This window comes from Macadamia integrifolia, chromosome 7, assembly GCF_013358625.1.
Source record: "Macadamia integrifolia cultivar HAES 741 chromosome 7, SCU_Mint_v3, whole genome shotgun sequence".
In the NCBI taxonomy this organism is placed as follows: domain Eukaryota; kingdom Viridiplantae; phylum Streptophyta; class Magnoliopsida; order Proteales; family Proteaceae; genus Macadamia; species Macadamia integrifolia.
Window position 1 is genome coordinate 30,009,274 of NC_056563.1, and position 27,882 is coordinate 30,037,155.

The following is a 27,882-nucleotide window of genomic DNA, read 5'->3' on the forward strand; positions in this document are numbered from 1 at the left end:
TGATCCACTTAACCTGCCATTCCAAGCAATGCTTGTACAATTCAAACTGCTCTTTAATGAAAATTCCCACAAACCATTCATTACAGAACCAAAACAAAGAAGCCAACCTAGGGAATTTCTACCCACTTCAAAATCAACTCCCATGCACCGATAAGTAGAAATATATTATATAAAAAATTACTCAACACATACGAAAGGGAAAGAAAAATCTTTCCCAGAACCCCCAACCACACCCCCCCTCCCCCAGAAAAAAAAAAAAAAGAATTGGATTCGCAGAAATACAAGGGATGTACTCCTGAATACACTACAACCAATGATCATCACAGACCTTATAGCACACCAAGGAAGGGAGATAATCAGTTGAACAGACCTCCCAAAAGGCTCAAACTGAGATAAGAATACAAATGGATCTAACACCAAATGACCTGGCTAGAAAGCACCCCAACTATCTGAAACTCTCCTAGGCGTTTGATTTTCTGAAGAACTTTTAAATGGCTCACTTGAGCCAAAAGGATCGGTATCATCAAAAGATGGGAAACCACTTTGGACGGAATCTGCAGTGCTGCGGATAGAGTCGAACCTTGTAAGGGTCTCACCTCTGTGGATCGAATCTGCAGTGCTGCGCATAGAGTCGAACCTTGTAAGAGTCGAACTGTGTGGTGGGAAAAGTCCACTGTCATGCATGCTGAAGGAATCAAATCTTGAGAAATTATCAAAAGAGTGGTCCTCTGATCCTTCACTGAACCTTGGCGAGTAACCAGAATTGAAGAGAGGTGAGCCAGGAACAGAGTCTGCAAAATTAAATGGGCTCTTCCTCTGGAACATGCTGTCTGCTTGTGGGGATTCAGTTTTTATCGGGTGCAGACCCAACTCACCAGAAAAAAATGAGTCTCTGTGGCTCTCTTGATCTAGATCCTGCAGACGGACATCAATCAGAATAAGCAAATCGATGAGGAGTTAAATAGACTGTTAGCAGTTACTGACAAGATACAGACTGGTACAACAAACAAAGTAGATACGCATTAGTTCGGTACTAAAGAAATGAGAATTATGAAGTTACTTAATCAGACATATTTTTTGTTCTTTTCTTTTTTGGGGGCATGGAAATAATGAAAGTTTGTGATCAGTCAAGCAAATTTTTACTTAACTGATACCGGGCTTCCTGAACAGGTCAAGCTCAAGATTAATACTGGGGACATGAGAAATCCCAAAGTGAACAACCAATAGTCACTGACCAAGCTAATTTTTAAGTGGGTTCAAGAAGGGCTGGTTCATACATCCTTAGGGTCAGCAGGCCTAAACGAACAGGCCATGGGACCCTAGTGAGAAGCTTCTGCTTATAATCATTTTTTTTTCTGGTTTTTTTTTTTTTTTTGGTGGGGGGGTGGGGGGGGTGGGGATTGTCATATTTTTTGGTCTAATGCATAATCATAAATGATACTATATATGATCAATGAATCATGAACCCTTTGTGAGATGAACTGCAATGTACATCTGGGTATGTCATCTTACTTTTGTATGAGACGTGTTGAAGCCCCACACAGAATCTGTATCATCATTGGTGTCAAAAGTACCCCATGTTGGTTCATCAAAAATTTTATCCCCAGAAAGGATGGATTCAGCACCACCATGATCACTGCAAAAGTAATAAAATTAATCCACATCATATCCACAAGTAATAACGGTTGACGAAAGCTGAAGACTAAGGGAATAGTGAACTCAATTTACCAAGGAAAAGGTAAACTAGTTTTCCAAGATGGATCACATAGTCTATTCTGTTTGCAGGTTTATTCATCATTTTCTTTTTTATTTTGGTAAGCTTATTCATCAACTATTTGAGGAGGAAAGAAAAAAATGCAAAAGCAACAGGAAGACATAAAACTAAGGACTGAGTTGCCTTTCACCCATGGTGAAGGAAGAATTCCTTCATCATGGGAATCGATACCGTCAAATGCCCAAGGGGAGGGGTAGTTTCGACCCCAAACAATAGCGGGGGGAGTTTGTGATGCGACAAGTCCCATCACATTGTCACATCACCAATGGTGATGGGATTCTTCCTTCTCTACGGGTGAAGGAAAACTTTTGCCTAAAACTAAAGTGCATACTTATGTGTTTCATTAGCACGAGGTGATGCATCGGAACCAATGTTCTTCAAAAAATGGTTATCTCCAAAATCTTGAGATGGGCTCTCCATTGTACTCCTTCCAGTGGGACTGGCCGGAGCACTTCTTGCTGAGCCATCTTCACTATGTGCATAAGCAGATCCATTCTCAGTGTTCCAGTCAACTGTACTCGTAGGCTTCTCTGATTTAGTATCAGCATTCGGGGATGTGGTGGTCAGGCCCTCATCTGAGGAAGCCTTTTCCTTCCAAACTGATGTAGATTTTGGTTTTGGAGGGGCCACAACATTCTGAACATCAAGAGTGAGCTCCTTGACAAATGTGAATCCTGAAAGCATAAATGATGCTTCACAATTAGCGTGCAGATTGCACATGTCACAGTTAATCTTTAACAGTATTACTGCATTTGTGAAATACATGAAAGGAAAGCATAAGGTATAAATATGAATATTGGAATCACCCACTGTTTCGCATCATGGAGGACACAAGTAGACTATACAATTCATATCACTTCAATGTGATGAGCGTAACTCAAGAAGAGATTTCTTCAATCACAAAGCTGATTGACCTTGTGACTATTTTTACATACCTTCATCTTCAAACTTATCCCAATCTTCATCCCAATCAGCTGCTCCCTCCTTAATGCCAGGTTGCCATCCTTCACAGAAAAAGGGAGAGGAAGGGGAGAGGGAAGACATTGAAATGAGAAACTGTAAGGAAACAAAATACAGAAAGGGAAAAAAAAGGCAAACCAGCGTCTTAAAAAGAAAAACCAAACAGACAAGCCGCATCTGTGAACAACATTTCACATGCTAGGCAAAGGAGTAATAGTTGACTGGCATCCCATTATGGTTATATTTCTATCAATGATATTAACCTCCATATCAGAGACTACATCAGACACTGCTGCTCCAAAATGCATTGGCCGATCTCATTCTGATATGTAAATATGCTCAATGAGAAAAACATAGACAACAATGTCCAAAAATGACATAATTTTACTTATGACTACAATTAGTGCAAAAGACTGTCTACATGCCACCGCCACTTTGTCATGTGGCAGACAAGGTTGGGCCCATGCCATGGAGAACTTCATACCCACTTGAATGGTCAAGCTTCAGCCCAAACAAGCTTGGGAATACCTCAAAAGTGAGTACTAAGTAACAAAATTACAAGGTTCCATTAGATTCCGTTACAGTGAAATGGCATTCTAGTAATTTTAAACCCACCTTTTAACTACTTAATATGCTTGTTCCAGACTGAAATTTGACCAGTGTGATAGGTGAGGGTCCTCTTATCTCATGGCCCCACCCATGTCCATCCATGAATTCCTTGCCTTCAGATTTTCCCGAATACCATAATGAGGCATCTCTATTTTTTGATTAACAAGTATTTATGGTTTTCTTTCAGGTGATTAAGCAGTGAGCAACATGAATCAAATTCTGTCTAGTGCTGGGCACTGGGTAGAAGGCACACTCAGGCTTTAACTTGTGGAGACCAAGGCCAGCCAGCAGTTCCCACCCCTGCAGGATGGGCCGGGCTCAGGCAGGTTTCATGAGCCTGTGGCTATATAATAGACTAGGTACCAATTCTAGCCAATATCATAGTCTAAATAAATTCTAGGTCATAATAATCAACTATAACAAGTAACAGCTTTCCCCATCAACATCCAGGGATAAAGCTCAGAATTTGAAGGGTTGGGTAAAGCAGATCCCAAATCCAAAACAATGCAGCCCAACCTCAGGTTTGTTTGGGGTTGGACTCAGGTGAGTTTACCCACAGCCCTCTCCAATATTTTCTAAAGGTACTTAAAGCTGGCAGTGCACTTCGAGCTAATCGGCAGAAACGAATCTATTTAGAAAGTACTTTGTGGCTCGTAACACTAACATCAAGCTCAAACTCAAACTCAAAATTTGAAGATGACGAATGACTAGAGAATTTTCAGCTTAAAAGCATTAATTACAAGCCTCCATTCATCAACCAAAGATGACAAATGGTGTAGAAGGCAGAGAACAGGAGAATCAGCAGAAGCTGTTTGATGCCAAATAAGTGGCAACCAATGACAAATTGGAGCGGACCAGGATTGAATTGGACAACTATGACACCAATCTAATTAAAATTCCCTTGGCATGTTAAGACATAATAAACTTATGAATCTGAACCCTCAATTAACCACTCACCCCGTTACCCAAACCCTAATATAGAAGTTCTTAAAAAAAAAAAAAAAAAAAAAAAAAAAAAAAAAAGAACAATAAAAATGCAATCCCAAAATTTCAGATAAAACCTAGGCTGAAAATTAAACATGAGAACTAAAACAAGCATATATATATATATATATAATGAAAAGCAAACACTACTTCCAACTTAAACGGCATTATACATTGTACATCAGTAACAGCATGTCTTTATAAAAAGAATGAACATGATCAGAATCTTATTAAGTTCATTGTGTAAGTGTAAGATGCATATACCCACGTAAAGTCTCACATTTTTTTATTGAAAACTTCCTATGCAAATTGAAAATTATTTCAAAATCATTATCATCTAATCAGAACACTAAAAAAGAGAATTCACATGTACTAATCTACATAAAATAAAAATCTAGAAGGAAAAAACCGTCTAAACATTTATGGCTGCTTTATGGAATGAGGAGATGGGGAAAGAGGAAGTGATGGCAAGAGAATAGAGAGCTAGGAGTAGGATATAGGGTTTACGGCTACGGGTGGGGGTGGGGGTGGGGTTAGGCCATAGGAGGCTGAACTTAGAGAAGGAGGGAGGAGAGAGAGAAAGGTGTTACGGGAGGGGAAGTTCCATAGGTGACTGAAGTGATTACGGGCGAGAGTGAGGAGAGGGAAAGTAAGAGGGTGAAGAGAAAAAAGAGGAGAAAAGGCTCATTGAAAGAAGTTAAACTGCACTAAGGCCACATTTGGACAGGATTCTCATTCAGGAACCGGCAGAATCAGATTCAGGAGTTTGCATGTTTTGGTGGATTCTACTACCGTGAATCTGGAACCTAACAAGAGAATCACCTTGATTCTAGAGTCAGGCAAATGTCTGATTGTTGGATCATTACTAAATCCCATTATCAGTGACATTCATGAGGATCAGATAGGAGCAAGAATTTGGGTTCCAAGAATCTCATCAGGATCCCATCCAAACATGACTTAAATGCAAATATAGGAAAATAAATATTGAAGTACATCTGAAGGATGGAAATATCAGGCGTTGTACAAGTTAATTGAAAATTTACTTGTTCTTCCATAAAAAAAAGGTAAATAAGAGAGGGGTTGTGGAGAAGCACATATGAGCCCCTTCCTGCAGTATATATAGAGTTAGAAACCCAATGCGTTCAATCAAGTTTACAGGAAGACTGATCACCAACAAAATTGACTCATAGGAAGATCCAGAAAATGGGACCAATGTAAGAGTTTTAGTACCAAAAGGAAGCTCAATTAGTGCAGTAGGCTTAACATGTAACCCATATTTCTTGCACCGTTCATTCAAAGCCTTTACTAGCTCCTCAAGATCTGATTGTATACGATCAGCACGAACCTGTAGAGAACAGCACAAATTGTAGTTAAATAACTTTACAGTTTAAATGGACTTGTCATATTCCCAAATTACCTGAAGAATACCATCAGCACTTCCACCCTGCTCCATTTTGACAATTGCCTGATATAATTCCATTTTCCTCTCCTACAAATGAAATAAGTACAGTAAAAAAAAAAACTAGCAGTCTAGCACACATTTACTTTCAGACAGCAAAATAAGCCCAGACAACGGGGACAATTTCTTAAGTCACTATATTGAATAATTAAACAGAACTTGTAATTTCCTTACTTTTATTTTTTAAGGAAAAAGGTGGGAACTCTACCTGAACATCACGAAAAGTGGCCCCTTCAATGGTTAATTTAGAGGCCACATCTCCAACCTGCTTGTACTTCTCTTCATACTTTTTAGCTAGTTCCTCAACCTGAACAAAAATTGCTTCCATTATGCCAATAAGAACAAAAATCTAATAAGGATATGACCCCTCCATGCATTCAAAGAATATACCTCACGTTTATCAGCAGAAGCCCTTTCAGTGATCTCATTAAGTCGATTGTCACATCTGCTTTTGTATAACACCTTATTACAAAACGAAACAGTCAGAAGAAGTTAATAATGAGCATTATAATTGGAAAAGTTTAACAGTGTCATGTTAATTGCTCAGATAGCTAATCGCAAGATCTCTCAGTCACAAATTCTCTATGCATAATACTATGCAGGGCCCAATAAAGTATCACCTCTTCAGACAAATGAGGGACAACATTTCAACTCTTTTCAATATGTGGCACTAAGCCAAATAGTAATATACTCGAAACATCAACCAACCAAATACTAGTTGGTCCACTAATCATATTGCCCGCAGGTCAACTGACTTGTGCCAGTCGGTATCAGAAGATTGGTCACCTAGAGTCGACTTGACTCAGAGAATAACAAATAATAAGAATTAACTTTTCTGGGTATTAATATCACCAGCCAATGCTTTGCCTTAAAGGCCCAAATGCTTGGCATCAATTCACTGCTTCAACAAACTTTGCCAAGAGATGGTCAATGAGAAAGAAACAAACTAGTAATATACTAGACCTATAACTAATTAGTCAAGTTTTGGATAAGTAAGAGTTAATTTTGAATAATGTAAGTATTCAATATTATTTTCAAGTTGAAAAGTCATGGTTTAAGACTGAATATAAGCTGATTATGGGCAGCAAATCTGGCAGTCGAACTGTACAGCCAGTCTCACTGTAACATCACTACCAGGAAGTTCGTGTTACACTAAGGCCGCAACAACCCCAATTGTAAAAAAACCACTCAAAAGAACAAAAAACATAGAAAAATCCACAAAAACGGGTTCTTTCCGATTGTAACCACAAGTTTGCACTTGTATCATATAGGTCAAAGGTCTCCAAGTTGCTTCCCTAGACCATAGTTTGTTTATATGCACTGGCTAAAGATGATGATGAAGGAGAAGGGTCATACAATTAACTTGATGCAGGACCAAGGAATTTGAATTGATCCATCCCTTTGCGAACCTAAATAGTGGAAATCAATTTCGTTCATGAAGAGTTCTCTCTATTTTGTCCTTTTCTTATTAGGTGGCACCCAATTGGGATTCTTAAAATTTTCTAATCTGCAATTCCTGCTTGCACATCTCCATCTATCTTTCTGATGAAGGAAAAATTGAATTCTTGATTATATTAGATTACAATTTGCATACCAGGTGTGTCTACCAGTTAATCATATTTAGTAAATGCACGAACAATTTGTGTCCCTGTATTTTATAACCACCCCTCCCCCCAAAAAAAAAATTTGTATTTTGCCAAAGTGTCGGAAAAAATACACATACATTGAATTAAACCGTATTGGACACGTCTTAAAAGAAAAAAAATTTACTATTAAAACATTAAAAGTAAACCCCCAAAAAACACAAAATACCAGGTACCCCTAACCAACCCTTTTCTCGAAACCACATACCCAAAAACCCTTCTCACCTTCCTCCATCCTCTGCCGCCACAAGTAGTGCACTGGATACCCTTCCTCCCTTCGGCAATCGACGAGTCTCCAACTCTCCAAATGACCACGCCTTTAAAAACTGATGCAGTTAGGCGTGGGAAACTTTGGAAGTAATTCGGCAGTTTGATTTGCTTTCCTTAATTGTTAGTGTAGGGTGTGGTCCAGTTAGTAGGGAGATTCGATTTTTATTTCAGTTGCTATCTAGGTTAATTTCCATTTTTAATTAGCTTCCAATGTTATGCTTTTATTTTTCTTTATATAGCCATGTAATGGAGAAAATTTTAGATTTTGAAGAATTAAAACTTGACTGAGATTTTTGGGTGTGAAACCATGGCTGCCGTGGGTGGTTCTCTTCTTTCCCCTTTCTAATAGTCTCTCTCTGTCCCTGATCTTTTTCTTCTTCTTCTTCTTCTTCTTCTTCTTCTTCTTCTTCTTCTTCTTTACTTCGTTCTTCTTCTTTCTTGTTTCCCTCTCTTATCTTCTTCCCCTTGCTGTCTCTTTCTTTACCTGAATGTACCATGTTTTGGGCAGTTGCAAGCTAACAGATCTGAACCCAACTCCACACATCTTCAACGGTTGAGGTTGAGATTTGGTATGCTTGACTCTTATGTGAGGGCGACTCAACCTGGAGAGTTTGGAAACCACTGCTCAAGTAGGTGGTGAGATTCAAGCTGCTATTGGAACCTGCAACTACTTCAGCGACTCAGAGCTGAGTTCTCCGCCATGGTGGAGTCATGAGATTGATGGTAACCAAGTATTTGAACCCCACTTAAGTCCTTGTTTAATTCTTATTTACCCCTAAGCTGTCTCTTGTTTTACAGTAGAACCCTTGCATTTAAACTTTATTTCAGTTTAAACCATGGTTTGAAATCTTGCCGAAATTTCGTTATTTCGGGCTTCTTCTTCTTTTCTTTTCTTTCTTTCTTTCTTTTTTTTTTTTTTTTTTTTTTTTTTTTTTTTAACAAAATAAGGCACGAATCAATGTGTACCATATTTTGGTCGAAATTTCGGTATCGTTTCGGTATCTTCCCGAAACGATACATTCCATGCCTTATAAATACATAATTTCAACTCTATCTCGGTGGTTTCGGTTCCATTTGCATATTTTAAAGAAAAACACTCCAACAAGCCTCTAATTAGCCACATCATCACACATTTTAACTTTCATTGGACTCCTACAAGAAGATCTACACATTCAAAGCTTAGGAAAGGTAAAATTATTTCTCCAAAACCTTTTTTTTTTAAATAATACATAAATATATGTTGGATGCTTGTAGATTTTTTATATATTAGACACTAGAGGCTGATCTATGACCTCATGGAGTCAAAATTTTTTTTTGGTAGATAAATATTTTTTTATTTTTCGGGTTTAAAAATCTATTTTCCATTAACATAAATTGTTACTTTTTATGATAAAAATGTCATGTTCTAATATTTTTGCCAAACAAATGTGCAACTCTAAAACAATGTCATGTTCTAATATTTTTGCATTTTTATGTTCTAAGCATGTTTATTAACCTTAAAATAAGCTGCCCACTAAGTTTCAGGTCAAAATATGGCCATTTGACCACCGAAACAATCAACCGAAAAAAAAAAAATACACCAACTCGGCCAAGATCTCTCCGAGTTGGTGTTTCTGAACCCACCGAAACGAAACGAAATTTTGAACCTTGGTTTAAACCCATCACCATATTATTTCCAGAACTGAACTTTTCCTTTAGGACTAATTCCAGATCTGTCCCCCATTCAGCTATTTCACTCTAAAAGGATTCTAAATTGTACTAGAAATTACGATATTGCCACTAATTTGCTTATGTTGAATTATTTGTTCTTTTGTGGGCCCATAAGCAATCCGATTTCAGTCTTTGGAACCCAGATCCGCATCACAAACCCTTCTTTCCTTCAAAAACCAACAGGTCTTCACTCTCCAATCAGCGCTGCCTGTGTAAACCAATCTCACCTTCAGGCTTATTTTCATCCGCAACCCGAGAAGCAGAGAGGACTCCATCCACAACACCTAGGTTTGAATCAGACATGTTTTTTAGAAAATTTAACAGGTCTCCACTCTCTGTAGCCTATGCAAACCAATTTCACCTTCAGGCTTCTTTTCATCCCCAACCCAAGAAGCAAAGAAGACACCCTCATCTGCACCCAAGTATGAATTATACCTCTTATTTAGAAAAATTCAGATTTTATTAAATTATTTGAAATCAAATTCAAGAATTCTGCTTCCAATTCATTTCTGTTGTCCTGTTCAAGTTCTGTTAACCAACGGTTCTATTCTATTCAACTGATCTGATTTTCTGTTTAGCTCTGGTTTCTAAGAGTGGTATTTTCTATTTTGGGCTGTTTCAATCGAATAAGCATATTTTTTTTAATCCATTTTTTCACATAATTCTGTCATTTTGAGAATTCAACTTGATTGTGAATTTGGGTTCTGACCTGTAGCCTTTGATTTCCATCATGATCCCATTCACCCCACAATTGATAAGAAAATTAAATCTTTACTCTACCGTAATCTTTCTTCAATCCTACTGGAACTTTATTGAAGTTTCACCATAATAAGAGCTTGTCTTAATTGAACTTGGATTTTCTTTTCATTCGTTAAACTCGATTTCATAGAACTCTCTTTTCCTAATTGGAACTGAATTGACAATATTGTATTATTTTGATTGCTAAATTTGGGACCTCTTTTCTACTGCCTCAGTTATGCCACAATGGAAGCCCCTCAAGCTGTGCATTTTATTGATGTATTAAGGTGTTTCTATTCTGTATTTTGTTGTTTTTGTCCTTTTTATGTATGGTTGTTTGGTATTATGCAGTTTCATTTTCTTATAAATTTTTTTTTTAGGGCACTAGGCAAAATGGTTAGGCAAAAGTATGTGGATGATTTAGAGGAGCGTTTTAAATGCAAATTTGTAATTGGGAATAGTTTGGCTGTATTGAAAGAGTGAAATATCATTTGTCTTGTGAGAAAGGAAATGATAATGGAATATTTCACAAAGTATCTGATAATGTGCAAGTTGAGGCACTTCGTTCTCTCAATAAGGATAGTGAAAAAGCTAGGATTAGGGAAAGTTCAACCGCCTGCAATGTGTTTCTTCACTTAGCCCCCCAAGATAGTGGAAAACCTACAGGCCATTCTTCAAGTCTCCAACAGCTATCTGTAAGTGAATTTTAACCTCGCTTTCTGTAGATGTTAAGCAGTATGGTTTACTTGTCTCTAAGGAATTCACTCCTAACTGAGATAGTAACATACGGCAAGACATATCCTATGTTATATAACTACCACTTAAACAACAATTACCCACATTTTTATTGATTTTCTTCCCAAAAACGAAAAGAAGTCCACACCATGGTTCTAAGTATCAGTATCGGATCGGCTCTATCGGTATCCGGTTGGCCATATGATATCGGTATCAGTCTCGACCAATACCTGATCGTTCCGGACCGGTTACAGTACATTTCAGGGGTAAAACTGTATAGAAAATGTACTTTTTTTTTAAGGGGCAAAAGTGACCGATCTGATCTGGATCGGTATCGGTATATCCGACACCAATAACTAAATCCTTCGTCCACAGTCCAGACTCCACACTGCTCGCTCCATTTAACTTGCCTCACTACCCCTCTAGTTTAAGATACCGCAATGGAGATCATCGCTTAAATTAACTTGTCATTAAATTACTCTATACCATTCTTAAGGTAGCTTGATGGAACTGTATAAACTGGCAAAGTTTATGTTCAAAATTTTTCTCTAATTGTTCCAAGTAAAACCAAACAGGAAAAAGTTAGGGAAAATTACTAGATTACCCACTTTCGAGTTTCACTTTACAAAATTATCCACTCTATGTTTTAGTTAACAAAAATACACAATATTAGGTTTGGTTTTAGAAAACTAACCAAAACAATGTTCCTCCTACGCTTTTTGACCTTTTTACCCTCCACCTCCCCTTCTCCGATCAGCATGTCCACCCTAATCCTCCCACCCCATCAGCCCCCATCTCTGTAGATCGTCTTTGCCGCCCACCACTACGCAAGCAAAGAATAAGGATCCATCAATAACACAGGTGGTTGCTCGATATTTATCTGTACGAAGCCAAGCAGTAAGAGGTGATCGGCAAGTTAGCTTCTATAACTTTCTCTCTCTTGGACTTTTGGAGGTTTCTCAATTGGATTCGATGTTTGATGCTGGATTTGCAGAGACAGACACATCCGATGCTCAATTTTGGATTTGCAGAGATGACGATGTCTAAGGTTCGTTCGTCACTCATGCATCTGGTCTCTCTTTCTTATTATTATTTTTTTTTGGGGGGTGGGTGGGTGGATTTCCTATTGAATCTAAAATTGTTCGATGTGGAGAGATGGCCAATGTCCAACATCAGTTTGTCACACATTCTATCTTTCCGGGTTTTTTTGGGCATTTCTTGTTAAATCCGACACTTGATGCAGGATTTGCAGAGCCATTTTTCCCAGTTTTTTTTCCATTAAATCCTATATAGCCTCTTCCAAGGAGGTTCCCAAAGATCTCATCTATGTTTTAGCATCTCCCAAACTCCCTTTGAACATTTTTAAATTTGCAGAGAGTCAAAGAGGGTAAAGGACGAGATGCTGGCCTTCCCAAGGGTAGGGAATTCGAGGCGGTATTATCCGATGACTTGATCAAAAAAGAGAATCGCAATTATCAGAAGGGGAGAAACTCCTTGCAGCCATTGAGTAGGGAGAAGCTACAGGCACAACCGAAGGGGGAAGAGGGTGAACAATCTGGTTCTAGTCTAACCTAGCGGGTCGCCGAAGAGATGATGAGAGAAGGGGAGGAAGAGGGAGGTCACTGTTTTGGGTAGATCTGTAATACTAAAACTTATTTTGAGTGATTTAGTTAACTGAAACATAAGGTGGGTAGTTATGTAAAAGGGAACTCAAAACTGGGTAATCATGTAGCTTTCCCAAAAAGTTACACCCTAAGTAGTTTTCTCAGTAATTCAATTTCTACAACTAATCAAGTAGAATTTCTTAGTTCATTTATTTAACTTTTCTTTTTCTTCCTTCTATCAACTTTCTGTGTAACCAAATGCAGCGCAACTGTCCAAGCCTTCAGGGCAGCCAGGTTCTTTATTTTAAGCCAGAGGTTCAGCTTCAACCAAGAAAACAAATAATTTGATGACCAGAACTGCTCACTCAGTTGTAAGCTGTGCCCAAGCACCAAATGACCCAAATCGTAAATAATTAATAGAAATAAAATGATCCTCTAACAATGAAAATTCTTAACCATCATGCAGCTTTTCATTGAAGGCGAAAAATATATTCTACAAATTCAAACCCAAATCAATTAGGAAAAGTAAGCCACTGACTGAGAATGTGTAAGTCTTCTTTAATAAACCCAAAATACAGAACAAACCTAATCTAAAGAAATTAAGGATCAAAAGAAAGTACAGAAATTTTGGAATTAGAAAGTGAAACTACTCACAAGTTCCTGCATCTTGTTGCGGTAAAATTCCATCTTCTCCTTATAATCCATAATCTCCTTCTCCAATTCCTCCACCTTCAATCACAAAGAGAGTCAATTTAAATGGCTAAGATAGTTTTTCCAACATTATTTTTATTTTCGGTTAAAGATAGATAATCAACTGAACCAATAGGAAAATACTTTCAATACATAACGCAGAATGATTACAAGTATACAAAGGGCAGCACATGTCATATCTCTAACAAAAGGCATTACAGAAAGGAAATATGAAAGACAAAGAGAAAACCCTTATCAAGAGATAGTTATAAATTCAACAACCATCACAACTTCCAACTGTTCCAACCTTCAAGAATTTCTAATAAAAATTATAGGCAACTTAGGAGCAGCAAGATCAAAATGTAGTGATGCAGTTGCACGATGGACTTAGGAAAGAAATATCTTTTGATTTGATTTTCTATTGTTTTAGAAATAATTTCTTTTTAAATTAGCTAGCTTCTAATTTTAGAATAGTTTCCATTTTCAAGTAGTTTCCATTAATTGTTTGATTTTTCCTTTATATTAGTCTTGTAATAGAGAATAACTCAGTTTTAGATTTGAATGAATTTGAGACAATATGTTTTGGTTGAAGTCGATGGCAGCCATGGATGCTTTCTTTCTCCCCCTTCTCTAATATTCTCTACCCATCTCTCTCTTCTGGTTTCTCTTTTCCCTTCTCTGATATTCTTCTCTTCTTCCAATCTATCGTTCTATTTTACTGTTCCTTTCTCTCTTAGTGCGATACTTGCAGCCCTCCACAGTTGAATCGAACTCCCTCAATCCTCAACTTTTGTGGCTGAAATTTGGTACGTACAATCCTTACCTAAAGGCGACTTAACCTGGGAAGTTGGGCATCTACGTCTCACGTGTGTGGTGAGATCCAACCCTCTGAAGGAACCTGCAACTGTGCTGTCCGTTTGATCTGGTTTCAGAAATTCCTTTCCGCTTATTGGAAGGCTATTGAATCTATTTGAAGGAGGGATTCAAGAGGGCTGAGAGAGGGAAAGTTATCCCTTAAATCTGGGTTCAACTTGATGCCTGAACTGGGTAGTTCCTCCACCTGCAACTACCGCTAATTCCAATTTTCAGAACTCGTTATTCCAAGTATTGCTTGAACCCTTGAGCTGTACTAGTTTGGAATGGTCCAGCAGGCTAAGGCGACAGTAGATCTGAAATTTTAGAGCTATTGAGAGAGATTTCAAAGGCTGAAGCTTGATTTCCTCTTGGGTGTTCCACCGCCTCCTGTTTTGGCTGTCTAGAGGTTGAAGACAACCCCAACAAAATCGTGAGTTACTAATCCAATCTCTTTTATTCTGATTTCCTGTAATAGCCTTCTGTCTACCTATAATTCTCCCATCTCCCATATTTCTATTTGTTTCCTAGTTTATCCCCTCCAGAAACTATTAATTCCCTTTATGTCCCATCTCCCAAGTAGCACATTATAATTTCTGTTTATTTACAACTCTGCCATTCCCTTAAACTTCAGTTTATTTACAGAACTGTCATTACTCTTTATATTTTGAATTTACTACTTTATTGTGGGCCCTAAGCAATCCGATTCCTGTTCTTGGAACCCGGATCCGCATCATGTAGCCTACCCCATTAAATTGGGATAAGGCTGAGTTTTTTTTGTTGTTGTTATTAGGAGCAACAAGATCAAAATGCACAGGCTTGGAGTTAGACTTAAGCATCTTCTGGCTTGTTGCCTTCATCAACAGGAATGTAAGAGTATAGATTCAGTATATTAGTGTTAGTCTGCAATAAAACAAATTCCAAGGAGAACATTAAATTTAACTAAAGGTTGTTTAAAAAAAGTTACAGCCTGGAAGATGGTATATTTGTTAGAACTTAAAAAAATTAAAAATAAATAAATAAATAATAAATTAAAAAAAAAATCAGTTGTGTTCATAAAAGGGTAGATATTGCACTCAGAAAAGAAAATGTTACTGAGAGAGAGAGAGAGAGAGAGAGAGAGAGGAGGGCGGTAGGGAGGAAACATTCAAATGCCAATAAGAAGCACCACAGCGACTAAAAGGATTACAACCAGGCTTAAGGGCATCCATTCGTACCATAAAATACCAAGCTTAAAGTATCAGTATCGGGTATCATATCAGAAGGGTGATTTTAAGAGACAAATACAATCTTGAAGAACAGAACACTATAAATAAGCACTATGTAAAATATATAATTATATCATGTATAAATTTAAAACAAAGTACGACAAGACAAATGCATTCACATGTATAAAGGATGAGGTTTCTTACATGAATCCATGATCATTATTTTTTTCCTTCTCATTTTTATCTAACAAAAAAAATACAACAAACAAATTTACTGCAATCAAAGAAAATATAGTTCATCCTCTACATATAATATTTATAAAAATTAAAAAATAAATAAATAAACCACTATCAACAACAACTTAGCCTTTCCCAACTCAATGGGGTTGGTTACGTGGATCCATAAGAGGGTAAAAGAAAAGGAAAGGAAAAGGGAACTAGGGAAGCAACACCACAAGAACATCCCACCTACAAGCGATCGGCCACATGGATCTTTGCCCTCCAAACATCTCTGTTTGTGGTCATACTAGAGTCAAGACTTAGCTTTTGTATGTCTTCCTTTACAACATCATCTATGATCATTTTAGGCCTGCTCCTAACTCTTTCAGTTCCTTCCATCCAAATTCCAGATCTTATCACTCCTCCTTATTGGGGCATCCCACAGCCTCCTTTGAACATGGCCATATCACCTTAAATGACATTCTCGGAGCTTGTCCTGAATTGGGGTAACTCCCAAAGCAGCTCTAACCTGGTCATTCCTTGCTTTATTTATCCTAGTTTTACCACACATCCATCTCAACATCCTCATCTCTGCAACACTCAACATCTATGCTATACTTTTTGACTGCCCAACATTCTACCTCATACATCATATCCAATCTTACAACAATCCTGTAGAATTTTCCTCTAAGCACCCAATATCATTATTATTATTATTTCATATTCCTTTTTATTTTTAATCAACAAAAAAAAAATTAGTATATATAATATACAACAAATCCAGGAAAAATCTTCAATCTAAGAAGTCACGTCTTTTCAGAAAGTTTTGGACAATTTAACACCCATTGTCATAATTTTTCCATAGTTATGGCCTTTTCCATTTTTTTTTTCTTTACCTAAAAATAGAAGAAAAAAAATGTAAAATACTGAAATTAAGGAGGATGACAGATCTCATCACCCTCCATCGCATATAATTTAATCAGATCATTAACAAGCAAATTTCAGGAAAAAATCGAAGACTCCCCCCACCCAAAAAAAAGCATGGATTTTGGTATTGGGGAAAAATTAGGGTTTAGATGCACAAATTGTTGCCAAAAAAAACAATTTGATGCAACGACTCAGGTTTATCTTTCACTAATATAATGATACATTGCAAAAAGAAAACGACACTACAAATGAAGACGACATAAGAAATGAAGATTTGAGCCAAAAAAATCAAGGAGAGTTTCCTGTTCTTGTCCAGATCTGGTTACAATCCAATCTTGGATTCAAGGTTGTTTAATCCCCAAATGCATCTTAAATCACCACTACTAGTCGTTATTAATGTTAGAAGGTAGAATTGAAGTTGATTTTTCCAAAAAATAAAATATCAAATTGAAAGACCTACAAAGCTCTCGGTAAGTGTTATGCAAGTTGTGGATCGTGTTTGCAGGGTTAATAAGGCATATCGATACGTATCAACAATGTATCGACCGTATGGTTGATATATTATTATTTTCTTTTTTTGTCTAAGTTTCATATAGGTGACGACGTGGCATATAATATCGAGGCCTTCTGATACCAATACGCATGCGCCGATACTTTATGATAATTAAAACATTGTATGATACAACGTATACATAATTTAAGCCTAACAATACTATTCAAATAAGGAAACTGATGTTCTCTTTAGAACCAACAAGGTTGCCAATCCAAAATCAATCTCCTTTGATCATCCTTCTTAATGGCAGAATTGAATTGATTCACCCTGATCCTGTCAGTGCATTGCGTGATCTGGACTGCTTTTAATGCTCGTAAAATTGATTGAAACTCTTCTTCCTTTTTCTTTTCTTCCTCAGAAAAAAAAGGCAAGTTGATTTTCTTTAATCTTGATGTTTCGGTTAGCTTCCTTAAATTATGAACACAACAGATCTGAAAATTAACGCATTTTTCAGAATGGGTAAAAACCATAAAAGTTCCCCTCACAGAATGAAAAGAGAACAGGGGGAAGATGGTTTGACTTCTCTCCTCCCTTGTAACCCTCTTTTTCCTATAACCATCCAATCCCAAAATTGACCAACAATCTCTTAGTTCTCAGACCAAAGAACCACTCCACTTAACCTCTTTTGTTTGATTAAAACATCTGACAGAAGTTCGTATGATGCAAATAAGTCACTTAATATGCTTCTTTTATTGGAAATAAGCCTTGGGTCGGTTATGTTTGTGTTAGGCCTTTGATCCCATGGGTTTTCTTTATAATTGGCCACTTTAATGGGCCTAAAATATGGGTAGGAAGTAAGGACACAAGATTTATTCATTAGTTTGGTTAGAGTCCTGTTTTGAGTCTATATCCTTTGTTATTTCAGTTTTCTAGTCAGTTTAGGTTTCCCAATTAGTTAAGGGTTGGGTTAGGCCTTTCCTTTTAAGTGTTTGAGTCAATTTTGAATCTTCTATATAAGTTTATAAAGGGCTACAGCATTGAAGACAACTGAATGAATAATAATTGCAGCAAATTTACCCCAAAATTATGAGAAGGAATTCCTCAACAGTTGAGATAGTTGTGGGTGAAAGGCCCAAGGCTGAGATAGCCATCCACCCACACCTATCCCATCCACTTTCTCTTCTCTTCTAATCCGGTTTGAGAGTGTGTGAATTGAGAGTGTTCTAATACTTAATTGGAGACCAGCATTCACTTCTGACTGAAGAAATTGCGACAATACCTCCCTGGACAGAATTGAGTTCAGCTGAAGAAGCTTGGGTTCTGGAAGAACGGATCAAGTGTTACATCTCCCTGTCCAACCACCTGATCAGCCAACCCTTTTGGGGTTTTATTTCCCATCACTAGACCTTCCTTTGATCCAAGTATCATCTCCATCTGAGCTCTCCAACCCCATCCGCAGGTCACCCCTCCCACAACCCTATTTTGGATTTATTTCTCAAGGCTGATTTCCATATTTTAGTGCTATTTGATCTGGTTTTATTGGAGCTTTAAGGGACAATACTGGGGGTAATTGATTCTCAATTACCCTTACATTGGGCCTTTGATCTCATGGGTTTTCTTTGTCATGGGTCACTTTAATGGGCCTAAAATATAGTAGAAAGTAAGAACACGAGATTTAATTCATCAGTTTAGTTAGTCATGTTTTAAGTCTATTTTCTTTGTTATTTCAATCTTCTAGTCAGTTGAGGTTTTCCAATTAGTTAAGGATTGAGCTATGCCTTTCCTTTTTAGTATTTGAGTCAATTTTGAGCCTTCTATATAAGTTTGTAAGCGGCTACAACATTGAAGATGAATTTTGAATGAATTTGCAGCTTTGTGCTCCCAAAATTCTGATGAAGAATTTCTTCAACAGCTAGAATAGCTGTGGGTGAGAGGCTCAGGCTGAGATAGCCATCCCACCATCCCATTCACATCCATCCCATCTCAATCCTTCTTTTCTTATTTATTCTTTCATCATCTTCTTTATCCACAACAAGTAAGTATTGTTCTTCAAGTTTTCCTAGAATTTCTTCAAGTCTTCTAGAAGTTTAGAGGTCACATTTTTTCGGATTAAGCAATTCAGCCATCTGATTGAACTCAAATTGTGACCAGGCATTCAAGAACCCTAATTTGGAGATTGATTCAAATTTGTGCCCCTTCTAATGGCTTGATCTTGAGATATTTGCAAAATATCAATTCTGCCCTTCCCTTCTCAAGATCTGGAAAAGTTACTATTTTGTGTTCAAATAGTTACTATGTTGCTTCTGTTTGTTGATTCCAGTCTAATTTTTGAAATTTACTAAAGATCCAACCTGAGATTGGATCACTTGTGATTCGATCTTACATTATTATAAAGATGTCTTAGGGCAGGATGTGAAAGAAATGGGGTTGGCTCCGCATTTATGTATCTGCTGACAGTGTAATGAACTTACGTATCTGTTTATACTTTATATATTCTGTCTGGCTCTGGCCACAGTTGTTTGTAGATTGTCAACTGCCATTACTAGACATTTGTTTCACCCAGTGGCATGTGTTACAATAGAACTATATAAATAAACAAGAATTAACAATAAGCGGAAGCATGGAACGAGAAGAACAAGAGGGAGGAACCTTTTTATCGGCTTCTGTTGCGTCCTGGAACTTTGAGTTTAACGAATCATGCTCCTCCTTGCTGAGTTGGTTTACCAGGTGCTTCTCCAAAACTGGCACCCTTGACTTCTGACGACTGGGCTGCATCACTCCATCAGCTTGAGGAGAGACCGGAATCTGCACCGGCGGCCTCATACTAGCTGCAGGTGATATTGAGCTTGCACCAGGCATTCCAGGCTGTGGTTGCATGCCTATTCACCGTATTGAAAAAAGATAAAAATCCAGATATATGTAGCAAATGATATCAGAGAGGTGCATCATTATGTCCAAGAGATATACCAACAGTAGGTCTCCAAGCTGTATGTCCATATGCAGCAGCAGGCCCTGTGGACCCTGTGATGCGCAAAAGTGTCTCATCATACATGACACTGTTTGGAAGCACAGCTGGAAGAGGACGACCTTCCCTGTACCGTTCCATCAAATAGAGCGCTGTACAGAACTCTCTCAGCGAAAGCATGCTATCATTATCTTGATCGGATAAGTCCCAGACTTGCTTTAAGACCTCTGGCAAGTGTCAGGGCAAATGGTACTATTATCATAATGTGAACAAGGAATATAAACCCTCAGGAGGAAAATTGAATGGTCTAAAGCCTCAAACAATATACAGAAGATGTAGAAAATGTGTCTAGGATAAATAAATGTTTGGGACAAATCATGGTACAACATTGCTGAATCATATTTGATGCATCATTGGATGATTATAGACTCGGGTCCATGCTGAGGCCAGGAAGTCTCCTATTGTTGATGGCATAGTCATGAGGAAACTTGATGAAAAAGAAGTAATTAGCAAGTGCAACATCTTATCTTACATGCCAAACTGAGTGTACTTCTTGCATTTTCAGTTTTTAGTCCATCTGGTTTCAGTATCATACTTTGTCATTTATGTTTCATGGTATTGAACACTGGATTTGTTTTCAATGCCTACAATACATGTTAGTCTCTTTATGTGCTTACAAACTGAGAAAATGAAAATAAATTTCCACTGGGATTGTGTTTATACGTATTTAAAATGACTTATACACAGACTTTACTGCTATGAGTGAATCAAATCCACTTCTTTGTTGCGGAAATGCATGGACTTCTAATTTGATTATAGTTTTTTATTAAATTAGTGGTGATTGCAAAGTTAAGTTAAACTATTGAAACATGTTGGTCAGTTCAAACCTTGAAAACAGCCTCTCCTACGAAGCAGGGGTAAGGCTGCATACATTTGCCCCCCCCAGCCCCTGCAGTAGCGGAAGCCTCGAGAATTGGGTTTCTTTTTTCTTTTTTTTAAATGCATTAATTATAGGTCAATCAAATACCAACAGGGGGGATAAATTAGCAAAAATGGGCTAATTTTAGTAGAAATAAACCTTAGGTTGGGTTCTATACGTGTTGGGCCATTAGGTTTTCTTTGTAATAAGCCACTTTAATGGGCCTAAAATATAGGTAGAATATAGGAATACGGGATTTACTGCATGTTTTAAGTCAGTTTCTTTATTGTTTCAGTTTCCTACTCAGTTTATGTTTCCTTATTAGTTTAGGATTGGTTTAGGCCTTTCTTTTTAGTGTTTTGAGCCTATTTTTGAGACTTTTATATAAGTTTATAAGAGGCTACATGCTTACAGCCTTGTAAAGGAATTTTGATTAATGAGATTCTGGCTTGAGCTTTTTCTTTATTCTATGATATTCAGATTTTCTGTGAGATTCAGAGAAAGGTGAGAAATACTTTGGAACAGTGAGATCTGGGTCCAAGTTATTGGTGGGAAGCCATTGGTTACTTTATCCTCTCTCTATTCACTCTTTTACCTTCGTCAAGTAAATGTCATTGCATCGGTTTCAATTCAAGCTTGTTGTTTACTGCTTAATCATAGTTTAGGTATTTTTATTGCTGTACACATACTGTTCTTGCTGAGAACCAAATCACAGCAAGAAGCATCTCAACTTGGGCTGGCAGATACCCTGTTTTTGACTCCTTTTCATCAGAAACGAGACTCACCTTTAAGGAGCATCTCCCCATCAGATCAGGGAGATCTTTTGGGATATTCAGGGGTCTCCCAAGAGAAGCCTTCAACCAGGACTTGACTCAAATCAGATCTGCTGATCTGGAGTAATCTGAAATCACCCTATTCAGCACCTCTATTTTTTCCAGATTTGATTCTTGTCTGATTAGGCTAAATCCAACTGATGTAGATAAGTCACCTAATTGGCTTATTTTATTGTAAATAAGCCTTGGGTTGGGTTATGTATGTGCTGGGCCTTTGATCCCATGGGTTTTTTTTGTAATAGGCCACTTTAATGGGCCTAAAATATAAGTAGAAAATAGGAAAACGGAATTTAATTCATTAGCTTAGTTAGAGTCCCGTTTTGAATCTATTTCCTTTGTCATTTCAGTTTTTAGTCAGTTTAGGTTTCCTTATTAGTGAATGACTAGTTAGTTACCTACTCCATGTTGGAATTCTAGTCTAGGCCTATTTGGGGTCCAACCCTATTATGTATGTTTAGTCCTACTTGGAGTCTAACTCCTCTTTACATAGAGGAGCTAATGTAATCTAATTGCTCAGATTTGAAGAATGATGAATTGAGTTAATGTTTAAGAGCCTTAGGGCTGTGTGTGATTGTCCCCCCCTTTATGCGATCTCTCCCTCCCTGATTGGATTTGTGCAATGTCTAATTATGTGATCCCTTCCTTCCCCTTCTATTCTAGTTCTTCCCTTCTTCCCTAATGTTCCCTGGTTAGATTTGTGCAATGTCTAATTGTGTGATCCCTTCCTTCCCCTTCTATTCTAGTTCTTCCCTTCTTCCCTAAGGCTATCCCATCATCAACCCTTGGATTACCATCATCTTTGGGAACTTGCTCATCTATTGGGCCACTGCAATCCACCATAATCCAGTGTTCATTCGATTCTCTGATTGAAAGTAATTAGAATTTTGCATATTCTGATTTATTTCTCCAGATTTCACTATTTCTCTAATTGGGTTAAATCTGACAGTTGAGTCATTGCAGTCTTTTGATAGATTGTTACCCTAACATTAACCTACCTTTGACCAGAATTTGAACCCATCCGATAAGGTCGAATTTTGACCTTATTGTCAAATATTTCTGTTTTGGGTTTACTAGGGATTCTGTCAAGAGGGGTGTGTGTAACATGAAGCTAGGGTTCATCCTACCTACCCCCATCAAGCGGGAACATTTGATAGGGTCACAACTTTAACCAACTGGATTTCACTTCATGCAAAGCATAAAAAAGGAAAGCTAAACCTAAAAATAAATGATTGCCTACCTCTTGGCAATCTCCAACTCAAAAAAAGGTTACGGGCCTGTTCGCCAGTGATTTTACCATCCCTGTCTGTGTCCACCTCAACAAACACTTTTGTATACTGCTGAATGTTGGACTGAGTCATCTTAGGCCATGAGGGCTGCGACTGGGGTGGTGCAGTATTACCAGGTCCCATCAAAATGTTAGATGAACTAAAAGCTGCAGCACTCTGGGCAGAAACCTGCTGGTTTGGTTTCACCACTGATTGTGGTTGCTGAAGTTGACCACCTGCAGGTTGAGTTGATAATGAGCTGAAGGAATCAAACGGATCCTGCTTAACTGAAGGCTGGGGCCCAGAAGACACTGGAACCATGGCAGATGAAATAGCTGCACTGCCTGCAGAAAATGAAGGCGCTGCAGCAACTTGTTTTGGTTGAGAAGCCAAAAACATATCTTCTCCAAAAACTGAATTGGAAGCAAATCCATTACCAGAAATGACTAATTCCTTAGAATCCTTAGGCGTTGACTGGAATGATGATAAGCCCAGATCTTGTGGCTTGGAAGTGACTGTAGTTGTAATCCCAGAAGTTGCATGTGCTCTAGGTGGTATCGAAGATGTTAGACCTGAAGATGGCAGACCAAATCCATCCTGACCTACAGTGGGAGAAGTCCCTCTACTAGGGGTTTGTGAGGTTGCTCCCATTGGGGATATACCAGTCCTTCCACTGAGCCAATCAGCTGAGATATTTGAGTTTGGTGGGCGTGGAGCTGCCACAGAAGCTCCCCCAGGAATGCCTTGTGATGGTAGTAAAGCAGCACCAACAGGTGTTGAGATATTTGAGTTCGGTGGGCGTGGAGCTGCCACAGAAGCTCCCCCAGGAATGCCCTGTGATGGTAGTAAAGCAGCACCAACAGGCATGGGTTGAGGTGGCCTCATGAATTGATTGCCCAGCAAAGGGCGAAACTGTGGATTCATATTAGCATTTGGATATAACTGCGGCCCTCTAAAGCCAGGATTCTGAGTTGCAGTAGGTGCTAGTGCTCCCATCTGAGGGGCAGGAGCCGCTGCCATAGAACTTGGCTGTGTTGGAGATATCAATGACATATTTATCTGCGGTGCAGGGATTTTAGCTGCAGCCGGACCATATAATGCCGCCTTTACCATATCGGCAGTTAGTTCTCGCTTACTTTGTGCCACAGTTACCAATTTCAGAGCATTATAGAATTCAGCCCTACCAAGGTAACCAGTACGGTTCTGATCGGCATGCATCCATATCTGCAAACAAAGATAATGAATATCACACCCCCAATCCGAAGTAAGCCACGGATTTATTGACCAGGTTTCAGCAAAACAGCAGAGAAATTCTAGAAATTATTAGAAAAAGATAGCTGGGGAAAGAAAATATAGAACACATCTTCCCAGAACACAATCTTCATGAAGATAATTACTGTCACAGACCATCAATAACAATAACATACAGGATATATCACGTCCTATATGCATTGCAATAGTTTTACCAAAAAATTGACAAGTATAAGGGCTAACCATTTATCACTACACGGCATGACAGGTAATTATGAAATTATAGCTCAGTTCGTGTACGAAAGAAACAACATATATAGACCTTGGTCAGGTTATTGTGATTGAGCTCTCCTACTTGGCTACTTTCAAGCTCAAATCAAGAAACAAAAACACATCATGATTCTCCCCAAGACTTCACTTTAGCATCCATCTGTTTCAACTACAGGTCTAGGCCAAAAATATAAAGCACAGTGAAGGCAATTCTCAACCTAACCCCACCCTGCCTAGCCATGGGATCTAAACTTATAACTAAATGGGATTTTACATGGTGTGTCCTAAAATATAAAAATACTGTGTGGGCTGTAAGGGGCATGGGTACCTGATCCGATGGATGAGAATATCCCCTCAACCCCAAACTCAAATGATCGTCCAATAACATACCACTATGACAACAAAAATGGTTCACTGTATATAAAATTTCTTGATATATAAAAATGTATCCTTCTCAAGCCCTTCATCCTTCTGCATTCGAAATTCAGCAGCTTTGTATCCAACTCCTCAAACCTTCTTTCCAACTGATTAGCCTGAGCGTACGACACACTTCCATACGATAAACCTTGAACCTAGGTTAACAAACGTCATCTCAAACCTAAGCTGTAAATATCCTTGAGATGTCTAATGGGAATTCTGTTATCTCATTCAGATCCTCCAACTCCATCCCATCCACCACAATGTTGGAGACAATATTCTTTCTCTTGTTCATTTGCTACTTCTGTAACAAAAATTGTGTTTGCAACTTTGCATAACCAATTTTATGTATTTATATCTAGAATTCTCGCTCCAACTCATCTTTTTGTGTTCTATGATCCTCAAGGCTCCTCTCTCGTTCAACCCTGCCAACTCTCACTATTTCCTTAAGATTTTAACTTTTCTGATTCCAATGTCCATGCAAAGCTTCTTTATCCCATATTTGAATATTACTCGCAATTTCAATAGCTTAAACCAAGCCAACTAAGATCTCTCACCATAAGAAATCCACCTCCTTTGCAAAAGATGGTATGTGATAAACAAATGCCACCATATTGCAGAATATAAACTAGTTTGGACTCTTTTTTTCTCTTTCCTTAATTGTCTTGGTAAGACAGAGACAGGCAAGGACTGGACAGGTTTACCCAAGTCCTCTTCCAATCAGCTATTACCAATAATCATTTAAATTGCCAAACACAGGGTGCAACTTGCACATCAAACCAGTTAATGTTGTCTGCTATGAATAGGGATATCCTTAACTCTTGACCCGATTCCTCTTCTAATCAGGTACTACCAAGAATCATTTAAATTGCCAAATACAAGGCGCAACTTGCACATCAAACCAGTTAATGTTGTCTGCTATAAATAGGAATATCCCTAACTCATATTACCACAAAAACTCCTCAAAATCCCCCATGCTTCAGGCACTGTTATTAAGGCAACAGCCATGACAGAAGCCTCCAAGGCACAGGAGCTCAATCTAGACAAGGCCATTCAAGAATATCTTTAATTATAATTTAAATATATTATATTTTGTCCTTTAATACCAGTATTTTTTTATTTTTTTTGGAAACAGTGCCTTATTTCATCTAGACACATCAGCAACTCAAACAAGAGGAGGCCTTTGCACCCTTTTTGCACCTTTACCTTAATAACACTAGCTTCTTGTTATTTAAAACCCATATTCATTTTATTTGTGAGAGAATAAAATTACATTCAAATATACACTACCATTCACTTTCCCTATGAATGCTGGGCCAAAGACAATGTAAATAATTACTACATCATCATCCCTATTACCTAAGGGACCAAGAATGAGTCAATAGAGGTACAAGAATAATAACTTCAAATGCAACTATAAAAATCTAATAAACCCATTTCCTATTTTTGACACGTGTCTGTTTAGATTTTCTATGGATCTCCTAAAATCCGCAATGGGCAGTCCTCTGTCATCATGTCTATAGTATGCTCCCATAGATGCATTACTTTAAGCTTCAAAAAACTTGCCACTCACACACCTAAGGTATTCTACTGAAAGGAAACTACGTTTGACAAGAAACTTATCAAATTCTGCACTAGGTCTGAATTCAGTGTATCCGTGAAATAAACAATAACTAAGAGCAGTAAGGGCGTAAACCCCAACCAGTCTCCTAAAATCCACAAAGGGCAGTTCTCTGTCATCATGTCTATAGTATGCTCCCATAGATGCATTACTTTAAGCTTCAAAAAACTTGCCACTCACACACCTAAGGTATTCTACTGAAAGCGAACTACGTTTGGCAAGAAACTTAACAAATTCTGCAGCAGGTATGAATTCAGTGTATCCGTAAAGTAAACAATAACTAAGAGCAGTAAGGGCGTAAACCCCAACCAGCCTCATCTAGAGTACGGGATAGCTAATATACAGAAACACAGCCGAGAGAGGAACATTAAAAGGAAGGCGTAATCACCTGCGCAAGGACATTTTTCGGCAAATTTGAACCTTGAAAGAATGCAACAGCTTCAGTTCCACTAATCCTCCCGTCCTGATCCAAATCTGCTCTCCTAAAATATGTATCGAATAGATCGACGTTTTGCCCCGCCATTCTCAACCACTACAGAGTTATATCGAAATTCACCAAAATTCGCAGATTAGAACATAAAATCAATCAAAAGCTACTGATCGCACATCAAAACATTCAAAATAGAGAGCCAAATCCAACGAATCTGAATCAGAAAAGAGAAAGAACTCAGAACCCTAGATTCCACGGTCTGTGCCGAGAATGACAAGAGGGTTTAGCAGATCTCAGCAGTCGAGGGACCGCTAAAGAAAGCAAAGAGATGGGACTCTCTTCGTTGGATCGAATGATAAAAAGAGATTTCAGTGATCGCATGACTCGATCGAGGAGGTCAGAGAGTATATAATGAGGAAGTCTGGATTTTTCCAGGTATTTTGGCAATTCAGATCATCATATATTTACAGAACAGAGATGTTCTTGCCGGAGGCATTTCTCGCTCGATCCAGAGAATGGGTATTGGGTAGTCGGGTACTGTTAACCAGGAGCGGTTCGGAAATTTATATTCATTAAAATGACGAAAATAGCCTTACTTCCCTTATAAATAACAATTGTGTTGTCAAGAGTCTCAAGACTCAAAATGTCACTGTCAGAAGTCCATAACTAATATTAATTACCTATCTTTGGGCGGTGAGGACTGAGGACACGCATTATTAACCGTCAAAATAGAATCAATGATTATATACCTGCTCTGAAACCAATCCAATGGTTTGAAAGCCACTCTCAATGAACAAGTGGATGGTCGGTTAATAATTTATCTTTTTTTTTTTTTCTGATAGGTAGAGAGGGAAGTAGGTAACAGCCAGGGGGTTCGACCTCAAGACCTCCCGATAAACATGAGATTTTTACACACTACGACTCACCAATTGCGCGAGGCAATTGTTGTTATTTAACATTATATTCAGTTATATGCGAATGAAATCTATATGGTGTGAATCGTTGGATTTTAATGGTAGAATTCATGGCTTCAAAA

General features: G+C 38.1%; 1 protein-coding gene across 3 annotated transcripts; it reads right to left on the minus strand.

Moving 5' to 3' along the window:
* LOC122084558 (actin cytoskeleton-regulatory complex protein pan1-like) lies at positions 1 to 27,385 on the minus strand. Of its 3 annotated transcripts, none has more exons than XM_042652884.1 (14): positions 26,805 to 27,385; positions 23,691 to 24,081; positions 22,830 to 23,600; positions 19,843 to 20,067; positions 19,525 to 19,754; positions 13,141 to 13,215; positions 6,177 to 6,248; positions 5,995 to 6,093; positions 5,745 to 5,816; positions 5,558 to 5,672; positions 2,710 to 2,778; positions 2,106 to 2,448; positions 1,513 to 1,636; positions 1 to 915 (listed from the first exon to the last, which is right to left on the minus strand). In XM_042652884.1, exons 1-14 carry the CDS (start codon positions 26,937 to 26,939, stop codon positions 430 to 432), a joined length of 3,207 nt encoding a protein of 1,068 aa, XP_042508818.1. In that variant the 5' UTR covers positions 26,940 to 27,385; the 3' UTR covers positions 1 to 429. The 3 variants fall into 3 exon arrangements, with proteins under 3 accessions (XP_042508818.1, XP_042508819.1, XP_042508817.1); XM_042652885.1 differs by having other exon boundaries at positions 22,830 to 23,201; positions 23,295 to 24,081; XM_042652883.1 differs by having other exon boundaries at positions 22,830 to 24,081.
* Between the last annotated feature and the right edge of the window lie 497 nt (positions 27,386 to 27,882).

Bases quoted from the DNA above. Each gene is read 5' to 3' on its own strand.
- LOC122084558 (XM_042652883.1), bottom strand. From the start codon at position 26,939: ATGGCGGGGCAAAACGTCGATCTATTCGATACATATTTTAGGAGAGCA. The intron at 19,755-19,842 runs GTATATCTCTTG...TACGGTGAATAG, and splicing joins AGCTTGGAGACCTACTGTTG to GCATGCAACCACAGCCTGGA. The intron at 2,779-5,557 runs GTACTAAAACTC...TTTTCTGTGAAG, and splicing joins ACTAATTGAGCTTCCTTTTG to GATGGCAACCTGGCATTAAG.